Below are 17,190 nucleotides of genomic sequence, written 5' to 3'. Positions count from 1 at the left end.
ATGGAGCCAAAGGTCTTGAGCAATTCGTTGCGCTCATACTCCTGGTCATGGGCGCCCTTCTACTTATCTTTGAGCTCCCAGTTAATGATTGCTCCAACCGAAGCATTGGGATCCGAAGAACTAGGGACAGCCGCTGAGGTCTGTGTGGGATCACCCTCTCAGTATCACTTTTTCGAATTGTGGCAAAATAAGCTTCAAACTGATGCAACCATGAATAAAGATTTGTGGGGTCGAGTTTACCATTATACTTACTAGAGTTCATTTTCTCGAGAAAATGACTTGACGAAGCCGCTGGTGTCAATCTTGCGTCCAAAGCCGCAAGGTATCGTTCATGTTTCACGCATCACATGGCATCGTCTTCAACTCAAGCATCGAACTCAACTACGATCATGACCCTTCGAAAGGGTCCCTTTGTAGAGGATTTGGAATCTGGGAAACGGAAAGAGAGGGGGGGGGAGACGGATAACGAGGAGCTCGAGAATGAGTGCGCTCTTCAAGAGCCAGTATCTACGCCTTCTGCTCTTTCAATTTGGTACCCTGTTTTGCGATTGCTTGCATCATCTTTTGGAACATATATGGTACACTCATGCCTGATGCTCTAGATGGGCTGCCTGGTGCACTTCGGTCCCAAGGTTCTTGTTCTCTCTCGTTGTCGTAGCTCGCCATAGCAAGAAAATGCACTTCCTTTCTGGAGCGCAATCTGACCATCCACTATATATACCTAGATGAATCTAGGAACATGCCCAAATTCACCTTTTAGGAGCGTGCATGTTATATACTCACGGTAGTCAACCCACAAGACTATATAACTATCAACTCCATTATGCATAGTATGGACTAGATACTACGACATCCCCACTAACGTCATCCACTATGTGTGTGGGAGACTTCCAAAGGCTTCCAGAGACTGAAAACCAACCGTCCTTCAAGGGACAGGAGTAACACCGAAAGAGGTGGTCCACCGGAGTCTAGAAACCAACCACACAAGCAAGGAAAAAAATTATTTTTTTTTTCCTTTTTTTCTGGTGAATCTTTACACTTGAAGCAGGCTTTGATACCGTTGTAACATGCGGAAGCTTCAAGGTAGATCGGTAACTTCAATGCTCAGAAATCAGCAATCATTCACGACGAGAATAACGCACAAAACTGAAAGTAGATGTGCAAAAAATAGAGAGAGAGAAAGAGAGAGAGAGGGGGAGGGTGGGGGTGGGGGTGGGGGTGGGGGTGGGGGTGGGGGAGGGGGAGGGGGAGAAGAACACAGTATTGGGTTCCAAATACCCTCTGTTGGGCCCCCACCACGAATGGTGTATTTGCTTCTATTAGAATGATGCAAATCAGTAAATAAAAGGCTGAAAACTTGACCTTCTTGGCTAAGGAAAATCCTCTGCCCTTGACCTTCAGAATTCACCCTTGTGTTACCCTTGACGTTCAAAATTCACCCTTGTGTTAACTCCTCCTTGGCCGTCTTGGCCCCTTGAGCAGCTTCAACACTTGGTGAATAACCAAATGACTAAAACGCTGAGAAGGGCTGGATATTTATACCCTCTTTCTCCTCCAGTCGGCCAGCTATAACTGGAGTCAACCAGAACCAACTTCCTCACGACTAGATAACTTATGCAACAAATGTTTTATGAGCAAGCGTTTTTATGTGTCTTGGCCATCATGCGCATGTACCTGATGCTGTCCATACTGACGTCCAGCCTGCGCATTGGCTGTGGGACAGCACTTAAAGTCTGGCCGCCTGGCTGAGCAGGGCCCAAAGGCTTGTGGACTGTATGGCCAGGCCCCTAGGGCTGGCCAACAGGCTGCCCAGCCCACACTAGGGCTGGTGGGCAAGGCCTGGGGCCTTACTGGCCCCTTGGGGTGGCTCATAGCCTTCCCCATGCCCACACTAAAAGCAAACCTAGGCTCTACACAAAATTCTCGTGCCTGATCGCAGACCGAACACACAGAGCAACTGACATCATTCCAGAGGCAAACTCACAGTGCAGACTGGCATTGCTCCATGTGTAGGACAATGCACACCTGACCTCGGAGACAGAGAGTGGAACCCTGGCTGACTCGTCCCATACTGGGCTCACATGGGACTAGTTTTCCACTCCAAGTCCTGCACCTTCTTACTCAGATATGTCCATGGTCTGAATTTTCAGCAAATACAACATCTCTGCTGTCCAAAATCCTCTGTGGAAGTATTAAAGAGACAGTAGCCTTTACTGCCACTGCTATAACCCACAAATATGCACTTAGCTACTTTGTCATCAAGCTTACCCCTCAACTGCCGAGGCACATGTGCATATGTTGTACATCCAAAAACTCTAAAGTGATCAACTTTAGGTTTCCTTTCGTGCCAGGCCTCATATGGCATTATGGTTTTCAATGCTTTGGTAGGCCATCCATTCAACACATGTGTAGCACACATTATTGCCTCCATCCAGAATTTGTGAGGCAAGCCTTTGCCTTTAACCATGCATCTAGCCATTTCCATCAAGGACCTGTTCTTTCTCTCAACAACACCATTTTGCTGAGGAGAATATGGCATCGTGCATTGATGCTTTATGCCTTTTTCTCCCATAAATGCTTTGAAAGCAATGGACATGTATTTGTTAGCAGTCATCTCCTCACTATACATATTACTCAGTGAGGGCCTTTGTGGGTGTACCCACCCAAGAGTTTTTTTCATTTTTTTGTGTTTTTTTCTCCCTGTTTTTGGTCGTGGGGACTGTCTAGTGCTGGCCGACTTGATCTGGTCCTTGCCGATTGTGTTTTTCTTCTGGCCGACCATGTCTTGTCCTGGCCGACTGCACGTGCTGGCCGACTAGTCATTTTCTCAGTCGTGGACATGCATGCACCCAATCGGCTGTTTTTCGACTGGCCGTACCAGCAACCTAGGGTGTTTATACCACCCTTGCTCCCCCACTTCCTTTTGTCTCAGATTCTTGTGTATATAGCAGAGTTTATACAGCTTCTCTCTCTCTACACTTCTACGTTTTGTTCTCCACCGCACTTGTCTCATTTTTCCACTGTGCATTCCAACAATATTTCCCCCCTCGATCCGTACAGAGGGTCTGCACTTTGCAACCTGTTTGATTTTCAACTTGTGCCACAAAATGCTGAGAACATACATCAGATTTTGCCTTCAAGGGATACACCCAAGCAAATCTAGAGTAGTCATCGATAAAGGTTACAAAGTATAGATGCTTTCCAAAAGATGGTGTCCACATAGGACCACACACATCACTGTGCACAAGCTGACAGCCCATGTTGATCCATCTTTTGGGAATGCATTTCTGTGCATCTTACCTAGTATGCACCCTTCACATACATGTTTTGGTGGCAGTTCTACATGTGGCATATCTTGTACCATTTTATGCCTTTGCAATAGCATTAAACTGCCATAATTCACATGCCCAAACCTGGCATACCACAATTCTGCCTCATGCATGGAAGGTGTAAGAGTGGTAACCACATGAGCATCATGCTCTCTCCTGTCAAACATGTTAAGCTGATATAACCCATGGTACAATGTGCCAGAAGTGACCAATGCATAGCCACCTTCACGGTCTTTCACTGTGCATCTGTCATCCTCAAAGTTCACTACTTATCTGCTTTTAGCAAAAGAGGAGATGGACAGCAAGAAGTTCTTAATCCCTGGCACATACAATACATATAGAAGACATAATTCTACATCTGTTGTTGTGAGGATCACCTCACCAACACCCTGGACTGGATAAGAAGAATTGTTTGCACATGTTACCCACATGCCTTCAGGGGCAACCATAAGCTTCTTAAACAAATCCCTCCGTGAGGTAATGTATTTAGAAGCACCACTGTCAAAGTACCATGTGTCATGTCATTCATTGACACTGAGAGACATATGCTCCAATGATGCATCGTAACTGCAAGTAAGAAAAGTCCACTCATCCTGCACAAGATTTACTGATGCATCATCTTTCCCTGCAGGTGATGAAGAAGAATATATAGCCATGCCACTTTCCTTTTTCTTCTCCTTTGCAAGCCTCTTTCTGCACTCATTCAAGTAATGACATGGCTTCTTGTAGTAGTGACATTTGCCCTTTTTCTTGGGCTTACCTACATCATTTTTAACCGTTTGTGAAGGCTATCCTGAATCAACCTTTGGTGAAAACTGTGTTTGGCTTTTCCCTTGCCCTTGTCTTGGGCAACAAAAGCCCCATCACTGCCATGCATGCTAGAAGATTTGTTCTTCCAATTATACTCCTCCTGTAGTAACAAACCAACTAACTCTTCAAACAAGATTGGTTCCAGGTTTCCCCGCATAGATAGAGTGAACGATGTGTGGAAGTTCAAGTAGGTTTTTGGCAAAGATATTAGTGTCCTGGAAAGCAACTCCTTTTCGGAAATGACCTCATCAATATTGAGTAGCTGCTCCCGAAGATCCTAGATCTTCGTAAGATGAAAGCCATACTATCACCTTCATTTGGCCTCATTCTTTGCCTGATACATGGTTTCAAGTACATCCCAAGCTCGAGGTGAGGTCCTGCAAGACCGAATATGCGGTATGATTGATCGCTTTACTAACAAAGCAATCAAAGCCATCGCTTGGGCATCGCGAGTATCCCATCTGTTCTGCTCCTGTGGAGGAGTGGGTACTGCAGCTTGTTGAGCACCACGGCCAAGTGTGTTAGGTGCTATGTCAACAGGGCGTATATCTTCACCTGACACATAACCCCATAATCCTTTGGCCACAAGTAGATTTCGGACCATGGAACTCCATAGGGAGTAATTACTGCCATCCAATTCGTCCTCTTGGGACAAAACCCCGAATATATCGGTCGTATTCTCAACCATGTGCTGAAATCTCTTGCAAGAGAGATGCAAACACATGCAACCAAAAATGCAATAAAAAGCACTTGTAAGCAAAATCCCAAACGCACAGGAGTGCAATGCCAGGCAACCACAAAGTCTTAGGCAAATGTTTTGCCCCGAATACAAGGCTGTAGATAAGCAATGCTGAAAATCCCCAAATTTTTTAGCACCAATGGGATGATTTATATGTCAATTGCACATAATTCACAAAAGCCCTAAAAATCTGTGTACCAATGAGCTTTAATTGTGCGATTGAGCACTAATTTTAGAAAAGCACCCAAATTTCTCCGTGTCATATAACTGTAATTGTGCAGACACAAATTTTGAAAAATCTCCAAATTTTCTGTGTCCTACACCCTAATGCTGCCATGCACTGCTGCATGCACATAATTTTTGCAATGAAGCAAGAACTGTACAAAAGCCCCTTGAACTGAACCAAAAAATCAGTACCTGGCCAGCCGAAACCTTGATTTTGTAGAGTATGCAAAGATTGTCATACCTCCAGGATCTCCCCATAAGGCATACCTGCAACAAGACCCGAAACCTGCAAAACAAAGCCATACACCATGAAGGAGGTGCAAGCCTAACTCACCACCCAACCATGACAGCCGTGGGCAAAACCCACAAGTCCTGGCTACCCCCACCGAGCCACGAACTAAGCTAACTAGCTAGACGTACCGACCAATCTCTACCCCATGACCTCCCATATCGCCATGGAGCTACCCTCGCGGGCCTCGAGACTGCTGCTGGTCTCGACTACATGACGCAGGTGCATGTCTACACTCTAACCGCAGAGAGCTCACATAGCCTTCAAAAACTCTGACAGACTGATTGACTCAGGCGACCCTTTTATAGGCTCTTGGCCGGTCACCGGGCGTCCACACATGGACGCCCACCCGTCAGTCCATCCCTAGCCCACCTCACTAATCAACCTACCTAGCTCCAACCTACCCCAAGCCTCGAGGCTAGTCTTGTGTGCATGCTGCACACGGTAGATACACTCTGTGCACATGACAGATGTAGAAGCACGTTGATGGCGGGACGGTGGAGGAGGCGACGGTAGAGGAGGACCGGCCGGATGGCGAGGGCTGCTGGACAAAACCGATGCGGTGACAGAAGGAAGTCCCAAAAATTTACAAATTTCCGGTAGTTGCCACGTAAGCCCAAAGTGGAGCTGAGCACCACCCAGGGCTGCCTCCTCTGGCGCGAGCGCCCCCAGTGGGCGGGGCGGTGGTAGAGCCCTCCCTACTACTACTACTGCCCGAGCTAGTGGCTGAAATGCGCAGCAAAACGCCAACCAGGCGGAGCACGCAGCAAGTCTGCACAGCGAACGAACAGACTAGGCAGCACGAAAAACCACAGTCGGACGGAAGGCTGCTGGAAGCTGGGCGTCGAAACTCCGCGAGCAAAGGGTTGCAACCAAGCTCTGATACCACTAATAGGATAGCGTTTCACAGAAATAGAGACATACACAAAACACAGCAGCAAGCACACTCAAGAGTGAGTTATGGTGATTGATGCTCACCCAAAGAAGAAGAGATACAATGTGTGGAGCAAGTGAGTTGACTCCACAATATCAAAATACAAATAAGTGTGGTGTCCTTTCACACCTAATATCCAAGGGGAAAAACCCAAAGGGATAAAAGTGCCCTTGGTTAGCCCATGTTCACATGTGGCACTACTCATAGCATATGTGGCATAACTCATAGCATATATGCCAATAGGATCATAACAAATAGAAAGAATTATTACAACAAAAAGGTGGTTGATAGGACATATGTACCACTAAAGATAGAAAGAATTAACACAATATCAACTGGCTACGGTATGGGAAACAAAATAAATAATTCCAAGGTTTCCTTAAACCAAAAGTTTTATGGTACAAAAATGAAAGAATCATAATCTCTACAAGAACATTTAAGCACATTAGGCTCAATCATCCAGCAACTCACTACTTTAAAGGCTCTGCCAAATGACGACGACATGAAAGCAATTTTGCTTGCTAGTCTTGAAGAAATTAACAGATTTGCAGAGACCGGCTTTCTACGGGAAAGACAAAGGCAAGAGAAGAACCGGAGAAGCCTTGTAGTGTTCCTATTGAAGTGCTCCTACTGCAAAAAGCTTGGTCATATCAAGGACAGCTGCTTCAAGAAGATGGCCAAGGAATAGTGCAAGGACCACGCCAATCTTGTTGCAGAAGAAGATGAAGATTTCGAAGAGGCATTTTACCCGTTACTCCAAAGCATAGTTACAATCATTCACCTGAAAATAGCAAACGTGTGGAAGAATGATAGGTATGCAAATGTTTGCTTCAGCCTATAGTGGAGTTTCATACGCTGCCCTATTATTATTACATTATTTATTTATTTATTTACTTTTATTTTTATTTTATTTTTTTTTTTGGGGGGGGGGGGGGACTCACTTCTTGTCCTCTCATGTTTTCACTATCATCATTCATGGTTCAAAGTTCAAGCTTTATAATTTCAGATTTGCCTAAAGGCACGTAGGGTAGGGCTGTAGCCTGTATCCCCTTGTTGTCTCCACCACTAGAGGTGGCACAGTATCACAAAGATAACAGATGTTTCTTTTGCCATTCTGTGGGACACTCCAAGAATCAGATCCCTGAGAAGACCTATAGCTACTACAACTACAGCCCTGGCCCCCTACCTTGGGTGCCTTCAAAGTTCTTGCAATCCAAAATCTGAAGTTCTTAAATTATAAAGCTTGGACTTCGAAGCATGAATGATGACACTGAAGAGTGAAAATATGAGAGGACCATAGGTCAGCCCCAGTAAAAAATTTTGAGAAAAAAAATACGGCAATGTATGAAACCCACATATCAAACACATTTAAATCATTGAGCATTTGCAAATGTACGGCTGGCCAATCATACACGTATGATTGGAACTATGCTCCAAAGCTATACAATGCTGAACCTACAGTGCTATGGCTGCATACTACAAATCCAAACACTTCCACTACTGCTCTTGACTTTGACTCAACAGATCTAGCACTAAATGTTCTCATATTACACTCATCTCCTTATTTATAGTTTCCTTTAGGACTGGTCGGTTGATTAGGGTTGGTCCATTACCTGCCAACTGTTTCCAAACTCAAGCGCCTTATCTTTGGGATATGCATGCAAACACTTGGGCCTCTTGAATAGTGCATGTCCCACCTCTGAAGTTGCCCACAAGCTTGCTAACCATGTTTACATGGCACTCACGTAACTTGTAAGTGATAAACTTGACACATTTTAATGTGTCGAGCCACCGGTTACAGTGACACGATTTCCAAAGATTGTCATGGTTGGCAGATTGTGTTTTGTGCCATCATGTGTGATCACTCGGGATTCCCATAGGAAAGTGCCACAAAGTCACAATTGCAGAGCATATGACCCAAACAGAAGTGGGGCAAAGGTGAATCATGTTCCCCTATGCTCCAAGTTATACAAGAGGGGATGTCATGTGCACAAGTTAATGGAGTGCCACATGGACATAGTTCTCAGTATTAGTAAGCGTGTGGGCAAATTTAAGGGCAAAATAGGCTCAAGCATGTCCAAGCTAGGTGTCCCAAGTGTGGAGACTAATAAGCAACCAGCCTTCTGGAACACTATAAATAGATGGGCAGGGGCCGGGGCAAGGATCAGACATTGAGTGCCATTTGTGTAGTGCAAGGTCCCAGAGCAAGCAAGTGTTGGATTAGCACGAGCCAGTCCCAAAAGGAGGAAAACTCAGCCATGCTCAATTATGCACATTCAATTACCTTTTCCCAAGTCTAGAAGCATTAACGCTAGGTTTTAGGGATACTAAATCTAAGTCTAGATCCAAGTTTTGAGCATTGTAATCATTCTAATATTCATTGCAGAAATATACAAAGTAGATTAGGTGGATCTCTCCTCTTTTCTGTGTGTATTCAGATTGTGCTTTTCATTTGCATTGAGTACCCTTCTAATCAGAATTAATTAGGGCATAATTTGTATGATTCCATAATATTCATGTTACATATACATCCATACAGCCCTCCCCCAAGGCCCTCATGGACTTTTCTAACAAGCCAGCTAAGGTCTTCCTGTCATGCACGAAGTAAAAAAAGCCAATGACAGCACTATCCATGTCAAGATCAAAGCTGGATTCAAAAAACTACAGCCACTTGCAATCTCTACCACATTAACTGCCTGGGCATCGGACACCTGCCTTAAATTCTGGAATGTCCGACCCTAGGTAAACTTAAAGTGCACGGTAGGATAGTTCCAGTCCTTAGCCTTGTTTGATTCTTTAAGGAGTCGATAGCCAAGGGAAATTGAGTAAATAGAATGGTAACCTAGTGACCATGACCTAGTGAAAGGTGATTGCTTCGCTCAGGCTTCCTTCAGGGAAGCCTTTCACTACGCTTGCCTTTAGGTCCATTTCCGTGGTAGAATCCGGGCTTGCACTCATCAATAGACTGCCAATCTAAAATGTACTTACGGTCAATTGATAAAAACAGTCAAGGAGCCCTTACCCGTCCTGCATGCTTCTGAGACTTTGCAAGCAGAGAAGCTTCTGTGTTTGGATCCTCCCTGCAGAAATAGAAAAACAAGATAAGGATATAGTATTGTACATGACGAAGAAATTTTCATAGTTATGAATGCAAGCCTGATGAGGAAACCCTAATTCTGTGGACCTGATCAGGAAACTTCAACTCTCACGAAGGCATACACTGATTCTGAACAACAGAAGTATTGTGCCTGATTAGGAAACCCTAACAAAAGTACAGTCTTCGGCCTCATGAGAAAAGCATAGTTCTCTGATGAGGGAACCTCACCTCTAATGCAGGCATCTAGCCTTTGGCCTAAAGCCTAATTATTAAGCAGGTGGACTGATTCGGAAATGAAGCAGGTGAACTGATTTTAAAAAACCCTGTTGTAACGTAATCAAACATTCTTTGGCCTACAATTTCGTGCGCTGAGGAGGAAATCCTTAAGGGAAATCTCAACCCTCATGTAGGCATTGTTCTAAAATTGTCCTAAAGAAACCCTGATGCTCACTTTGAACCTGATATGCGAAAACCTCAACTCGGAGGCAGGCAAAGTGTTTGGCCTAAACCCTAATTCTGATGCAAGTACATGATAAGGAAACCCTGATTCGGACGTCCTGACATGGAAACCTCGAGCTGATGCAGGCATGCGCCTAAACCCTACTTCTGATGCGGGTGGAATGTTGGGAAAAGCCGAATTCTAGAAAGAAGAAAGCACTACCTGATGAGGGGAGCTGGGTTCCAGATGGAGACGGTGCCATCGGCGAGACCACTTGCGAGAAGACCATAGGGATACTCTTCGCTTCCAGCTCCAGCAGTACCCCATGACAGACTGTTAAATTTCTCGCTAGAAGAGTACGAACTGAGCAGATCGAGATCAGAATCGGGGCTGGAGAAGTCGATCTTGAAGACATCTAGTGAGGCCGAGGCGCTGAAGGAGGCATCTATGGCGCCCTCCAACGTCGCCATAGCCAACACATTGGGATGTGTTGGCGCGAAGGCCACAGTGGCAGATCTGGCCACAGTCTTGATGGCCGCCATGGCCTGCGCAGATCTGTGTTCTCTGTGAAAAAACGCACTACTACAGCGCACAGGGGCGAAGAGAGAGGGAGGGGGGGAGAGAGATAGAGAGAGAGAGAGAGAGAGAGGAGCAATTTGCTAGTGGCTTCAGCTCTTAGCAATTAGAGAAGGTACTTAAAGTGGTTCATGGATCGTTTCACTCTACTTCAGCTCTACCACAGCACTAAATAGCAAGGGTTTTTAAGTCCCACTTTTTGGATCGCGACGTAATATTTTGGCCATTTGATCAGGTAAACTCGGGGTGATAAACTCAGGATAGTAAACTTGGGGATGAACGGTAGGGATTAAATCAAGATCACGATGCCACTTTTCGACAACCGAATCAGCCTCAAAAGTGGTGTGTCATATAAATTAAGACCAAAAACTAGCAATGGGTACTTGCTACAAACTATAGTGTAGAGGTTAAATATTTGAATTATACACTATGAGTCCTGGCCCCTGGGATCAAATCCCCATTTACACATACAATTTTTTCCCCAAAAAAATTCCAAGTCCCAATCCAACCTGACTTTAAGTCTAGTTTACCCCAAGTTTACTGCCCCCAAGTTTACCTGCAATTTTATTCCTGAGTTCAAGTTTACCCGCAATTTTATTCCTAAATTTAATGCCCTAAGCCAATGCGGCCGAAAAGTGGCGTCAGGATCCCGAATTTATCCCCACTGTCAAGCCTAAAGTTTACCTAATTAGATGGTCAAAAAGTGTCGCCTCTCCCAACCTTTGATCCCTCCTAGAGCAAGGGTCTTAAAGACCACATGCTAAGGGTAACCCTAATAACTCTGAGGTGAGAAGGTTCTCTCAATAAGTAGTTCAGTAGTATCCCTTATAAAATATCGGGCATGCTCACATCCTATGTTCAATTCGTCCACATGGGTATCTCCTACAAATATCGGCATGGTGACATCCTATCGGGTTGTGCGTTGTGCCAAACTATCACATTTTCGAACACTAGCAGTGAAATCAATGTGGTCACATGTATTTCTTACAATTGGAGTCCAAGTGGTGATGGGATTGTAATCAATGCACTTTGAGGTTGGGTTTGGCAGGACTTTAGGGCTGTTTCGAGCTCCATCTTCTCGTTTTTACTATTGTTGGGTTGTTTTCCACGATTTTCCAAGGTGATTCATCACTAGTGGTTGGCCAGACCAACCAAGGCACAAATGGCAAGTTCGTTCAACCACCAAGTGGCCATGGAGTAGAAGCCACTGCTGTTAAAACTCTAAGATCTCTCTAGATAATTGTTATGCATAAACATGCATAAATCAGGCATAAACTCATCCACCCGACCACCCCCGAGCCCAAGGGATGCACACATGAATAATAATGAAATACATCATACCTCTACCTTGATGTCCCATACCATCAAGAGGTATAACTCCAATAGCATGTAGCTATAGTGTGAAATGGTAGGTGAGTAGATATGATCCTCTACACAAGAGAGATAACATAGCCTTGGCCTCCAAGCCCCCAAGTCCCCAAGCCCTCCCTTGAGTGTGCCCCATGCCCCTATTATATAGGAGGGCCCTCAAGTGACTCTTGACTCTCCATTTCCCATGTGTGAACCTTGGATGCCTCACCCTAACCTTAACCCTTAAGGTTAGTCCTAACCCATGCTCCACTAGAGCTTGTTCCCATGCTCCCATGCTCACAAGCCTAATGTGGGTTAGCCTCCTAGTATATGCACACATAATGTGCATATAACATACTTCCCCTCTCTCAAAACACTGCACTCTTGCAATGAAAAGAAGGAGAACTGCGCTGAACAATCTCAACCGACTCCCAAGTCGAATCCTCTATTTCCCTATCTTTCCACCTAATTTTAACTTCAGGGATTAGTCAACTACAAAGTTTCCTTTCCCTGAATTCAAGTGCCTTATCAGGTTCATGTGTGGAATATAGGATAATTCTTCGACTTCAACGAGTTCTTGAGGAGTAACTATGTTATCCTCGCCTCCTAGTTTCCCTTTCAATCTATTGATATGAAAGATTGTGGATGAACTCTAACATGTGGAGGTAGTTTCAGTTCATACGCAATCGTGCTAATCCGATGAATAAATCGAAATGGAACACAATATCTAGGAGATAAATTCCAACATTTTCCTTTTGACAAAGTCTGAGAATCTTTAGGAACATTAAAATAAACCAATGCTTCTGGTTCAAAAGACCAAGTTGAGCGTCCTCTATCAGCATAGAACCGTGCCCTATCCTGAGCACTCCTGATAGAATCCAAGCTTGGGTCAGCATTTCATGCATATCACGCAAGAAATCCCTCGATGCATCAAGCTCGATGTCCTTAAGACCGACATCAATAGGTGCCCTGGGTTGATACCAATACATAAGTATGAACGAATTAAAACCAAGAGCCATATGTTTAAAACTGTTATAGGCAAATTCCATCATTGGAAGATATTTTTCCCAATTTTGATGCTTTTCCAGAGACATATACACGAAGCATATCCTCTACAATCTAATTCATACGCTCTGTTTCCCCATGATCAAAGCAATTTATACCTAAAGTAATTTCCTCGTTGTAAACCATTCGGAATAAAGTAGGAAAACATGGCATTATAACAGCAAGAACTAGGGATTCATCAGCACCCCGACGTACCCCACATCTGCACATGGAATTATCAATGTCCCGAGTTATCCATATCAACATAGAGACTCATCATGTCTCGATGAGTCATATATGTCCATCCGTAAACCATCAAGTTGACTGTATAAATCACCTAAAGTACAGAACTAGAGAAAGAAATGCCAACAAAGGAAAAATCCAAATTTCCTTAATCCGAACATAACAAGATAAACTCGTTAAACTCTAAAGAAAGAGATTTCAACAAGTGAATATGCCGACGAGATTACCCTCATCAAAACATATAGGCTATGGATAAAAGAAGTTTATCTAGAGAATGCCCACACTATAACTTCTAGTGAATTTAGAAAATGAGATTGTCTTTGAATGTTGCGGTCAACATGCTAAGTGATGTAAGCAAAGCAACAATCTTGAGCCCAAATTATCCCATAAGATAATATATATGAGGGATCACTAGCATCCCATAAGATAATATATATGAGGGATCACTAGCATCCCATAATATAATATATATGAAGGATCACTAGCATCCCATAATATAATATATATGAAGGATCACTAGCATCCCATAATATAATATATATGAAGGATCACTAGCATCCCATAATATAATATATATGAAGGATCACGTCCCATACCACCATGATATCACCCATACATACCTTAATAATTTGAAACTCCCTTGTATGCCGTTTAGGAAAATATGAATAAAATCCTGTATAAAAGGAATAAGATGGCCTTATCCCAGACTTTCACATACTAAAATCTGTCTTGAAGGGAGAGAGTTAGGGTTTCATGTGGGAGACACACACAGAGAAGAAGGGAGAGAGAGAGAGAGAGAGAGAGAGAGAGAGAGAGAGAGAGATGTGGGGATAAGTCAACTCACAGTATGAGTGTGTAACTCCCCTATCACACATGTATATTTGCTCTAGTACACATAGTGCACTTAGTACATTAAAATGACTCAGTGTACTATGTACTATAAAACTTATGGGCTAGTACACACTATAAGGGTGGGCATAATGCCTTTACCCCAACAACCTCCCACTTAAAGGCAAAAGTGCCCTTAAATGAAGGAAAAGAAAAAATCAGCATGTACATGATAATATACAAGGCCATATCAAGGCTGAAACTCGCCTCATCCAATGCCCATCAAGTGTCTGCAACGAGCAAACCGCTCTGGAGGCAAACTCTTTGTCAACAAATCAGTCGGGTTGTCATCCGTATGAATCTTGACAAGCTGAATCTGCTTGTCATCCGTATGAATCTTGACAAGCTGAATCTGCTTGTTCTCTATCACCTCTCTGATGAAGTGATACTTCACATCCACATGCTTCGTCTTTGCATGAAAGACAGGGTTCTTTGCCAACTGGATGGCACTCTGACTGTCACAATGCAACAATGGAATATCCCCTGTATAACCCAAATTAACCACTAACCGAGATAGCCATAATGCCTCCTTGCAAGCCTCTGTGGTTGCAATATACTCGGCCTCTGTAGTAGATAAGGCAGTGCACTTCTGCATCCTGGATATCCATGACACAGCACCTCCTGTGAATGTAAACACATAACTGGTAGTAGACTTCCGATTATCTGGATGACCGGCATAATCCGAATCCGTGTAACCATGCACTACACTACAAATGCAATGTCCGGCCTGGTAGCAACCATGGCATACATGAGACTGCCATAAGCTGAAGCATACGGAATCTTGGCCATATCAGCCCTGTCACTATTCGACTGTGGGCTGTCCATAGCACTGAGTTTCACATATGGAGGCAAAGGAGTACTAGTCTTCTTCCCCCCTCCATATTGAACCTCTGCAAAACTTTGCCAATGTATTCCTTCTGAGACAAATACAACACATGCTGATTTCTGTCCCGAAGTATCCGCATACCCAAAATGTGATTTGCATCACCCAAATCCTTCATATCAAAGGTCTGATGCAGCCTCTTCTTCAAGGCATCCATCTCTTTACGAGATTTCCCGACAATCAACATATCATCAACATACAAGATGAGGATCAATAGACTGCCATCCAAAGCTTTCTTGGTGTATAAGCAGTGATCTATGTCACTCCTCCTGAAATCTTGGGATTTCATAAATGTATCAAATTTATGATACCATTCCCTTGGTGCTTGTTTGAGCCCATAAAGACTCTTTTTCAGCTTGCATACAAGCTTCTCCTTTCCATTCACTGCATAACCCTCTCGCTGTTGCATATATATCTCCTCATGGAGATCACCGTGAAGAAAAGCAGTCTTCACATCCATCTGAATCAAATCCAGATCATCATGAGCAACCAAAGCTAATACAGCTCTAAGTGTGGTCATCTTGACCACTCGAGAGAAGATCTCATCAAAGTCCACACCATATTCCTGCTTGAAGCCCTTAGCCACTAACCTGGGTTTGTATCTTGGAGGTGCAACTTTGAGCCTGTAAACCCACTTGCATGGCAAAACCTTCTTTGCCTGTAGGTAAATGCACCAACTTCCATGTTCCATTTTTGTGCAGAGAATCCATCTCTGACTTCATAGCACGCTCCCAAAGAGCCTTGTCTACCCTATGTAAAGCCTCCTTATAACAAGAGGGCTCCCCACAGTCAGTGAGCATCAAGTAGTCAACCCCTGGAACAAACCTGTCAGGGGGTCTGGAGGGTCTTGTGGACCTCCGTACCCAATGACCATCATTTGCAGGTTGCTGTCCAGCCTGCATATCACCTATTGGTGGCTCCTGTTCCATGCCATAAGGTTGAAAGATCATGCCCCGTATCTCCTCTAACTGTGGGATATCCATAGGGATATCTTCTACCATCTCTGGCTGTCCATTTGGACCATTTTCAGCACCATTTAAGGGCTGGTTTTATTGCTGTAATGGCTGATTTACAACCCTTGGTTGTTGTCCATGATGTCCATCATCATCAAAGATGACTCTGCCAGGCTCTTGTTGCCTTGCAGGCTCCTTATACATGCATGTTTCATAAAAAATGACATCATTGATGCGTATAATCTTTCTATTCACTGGATCCCAAAGTCTATACCCCATTTCACCTCTGTCACCATATCCTAGGAATATGCATTTGTGAGACTTAGGATTAAGCACGTACGTAACGCAACCAAACACTCTCAAGTGCTTGTAGGACGGAGGCTTCCCTGTCCATACTTCCTCTGGCACTTTCCCACCAAGCCTCATGTTAGGTGACCTGTTTATAAGATGAACGGCTATCATAACAGCTTCAGCCCAAAAACCATGAGGTAACGCAGCATGTGACAACATAGAACGGACCTTCTCCTGAATGGTCTTGTTCATCCTCTCTGCTGTCCCGTTTTGTGGAGGATCATAAGGAGCAAAGAGCTCCCTCTTGATACCTTTAGCATCACAAAAGTCCTGAAACTGTTTGGACATATACTCTCCACCATTGTCGGAACGCAAAGCCTTCAGTGTTTTGCCAGTTTGATTCTCAACATGAGCAACAAACTTCTCAAACATTGAGAATGTATCACTCTTCAAACGAAGAGGATAAACCCACACCTTGCGTGTGGCATCATCAATAAAAGACACAAAATATTTTGCTCCCAAAGAAAGCTGAGGCATCTCACATACATCTGTATGCACAAGCTCTAACTGAGCATCTTTCTGTCAAGAGCTTTCTTGTGGGGGCACTGGAGTTGCCTGCCATATATACAATGCTCACAAAACTGAAAACTTGAGAACTTTAGAGAAGGCAAGTAACCAAAACGAGACAATTGCTCCATTCCTTTGACACTCATGTGTCCCAACCAATTATGCCACATAGAGATTTCCGGCAGCTCGGTTGCATTTACATTAGCATGGTGACAAACATTAGCATGCATCAAGTAAAGAGTGTCCACCTTAGAGCTCTGGCCAACAACCAGTGAGCCCTTACTAATCTTCCACTTTCCACCACCAAATGTGGTAACATAACCAGCATCATCAAGCTGTCCAGTAGAAAACAAGTTCTTCTTGATCTCAAGCACATGCCTGACATCATGGAGCATAAGCTGTGAGCCATCTGAAAACACAAGCCTCACATCACCTCTGCCAAGAATCTGGCATGCATGGTTGTCACCCAAATAAACTACTCCTTCATTGCTAGCAGTATACCTGACAAACAAGTCTCTACAACCTGTGACATG

General features: G+C 44.0%; 1 protein-coding gene across 5 annotated transcripts in view; it reads right to left on the bottom strand.

The window, feature by feature from the left end:
* Positions 1–10,576, bottom strand: part of LOC147622592 (protein transport protein SEC31 homolog B-like) — a 97,803-nt gene extending 87,227 nt beyond the window's left edge. For all 5 annotated transcript variants that reach the window (XM_086822114.1, XM_086822115.1, XM_086822116.1 and 2 more), the window contains exons 1-2: positions 10,085–10,576; positions 9,349–9,406 (exon numbers count right to left, since the gene is read on the bottom strand). In XM_086822114.1, coding sequence (XP_086678240.1) covers positions 9,349–9,406; positions 10,085–10,404 — 378 coding nt within the window. In that variant the 5' untranslated portion in view covers positions 10,405–10,576. The remainder of the gene's footprint in view (positions 1–9,348; positions 9,407–10,084) is intronic.
* Between the last annotated feature and the right edge of the window lie 6,614 nt (positions 10,577–17,190).

This window comes from Cibotium barometz, chromosome 28 (assembly GCF_041138505.1).
Source record: "Cibotium barometz isolate CiBa-2024 chromosome 28, ASM4113850v1, whole genome shotgun sequence".
NCBI classification, from domain to species: Eukaryota; Viridiplantae; Streptophyta; class Polypodiopsida; order Cyatheales; family Cibotiaceae; genus Cibotium; species Cibotium barometz.
The sequence above is the reverse complement of the archived record's forward strand: the minus strand, read 5'-3'. Positions and strand labels throughout refer to the sequence as shown.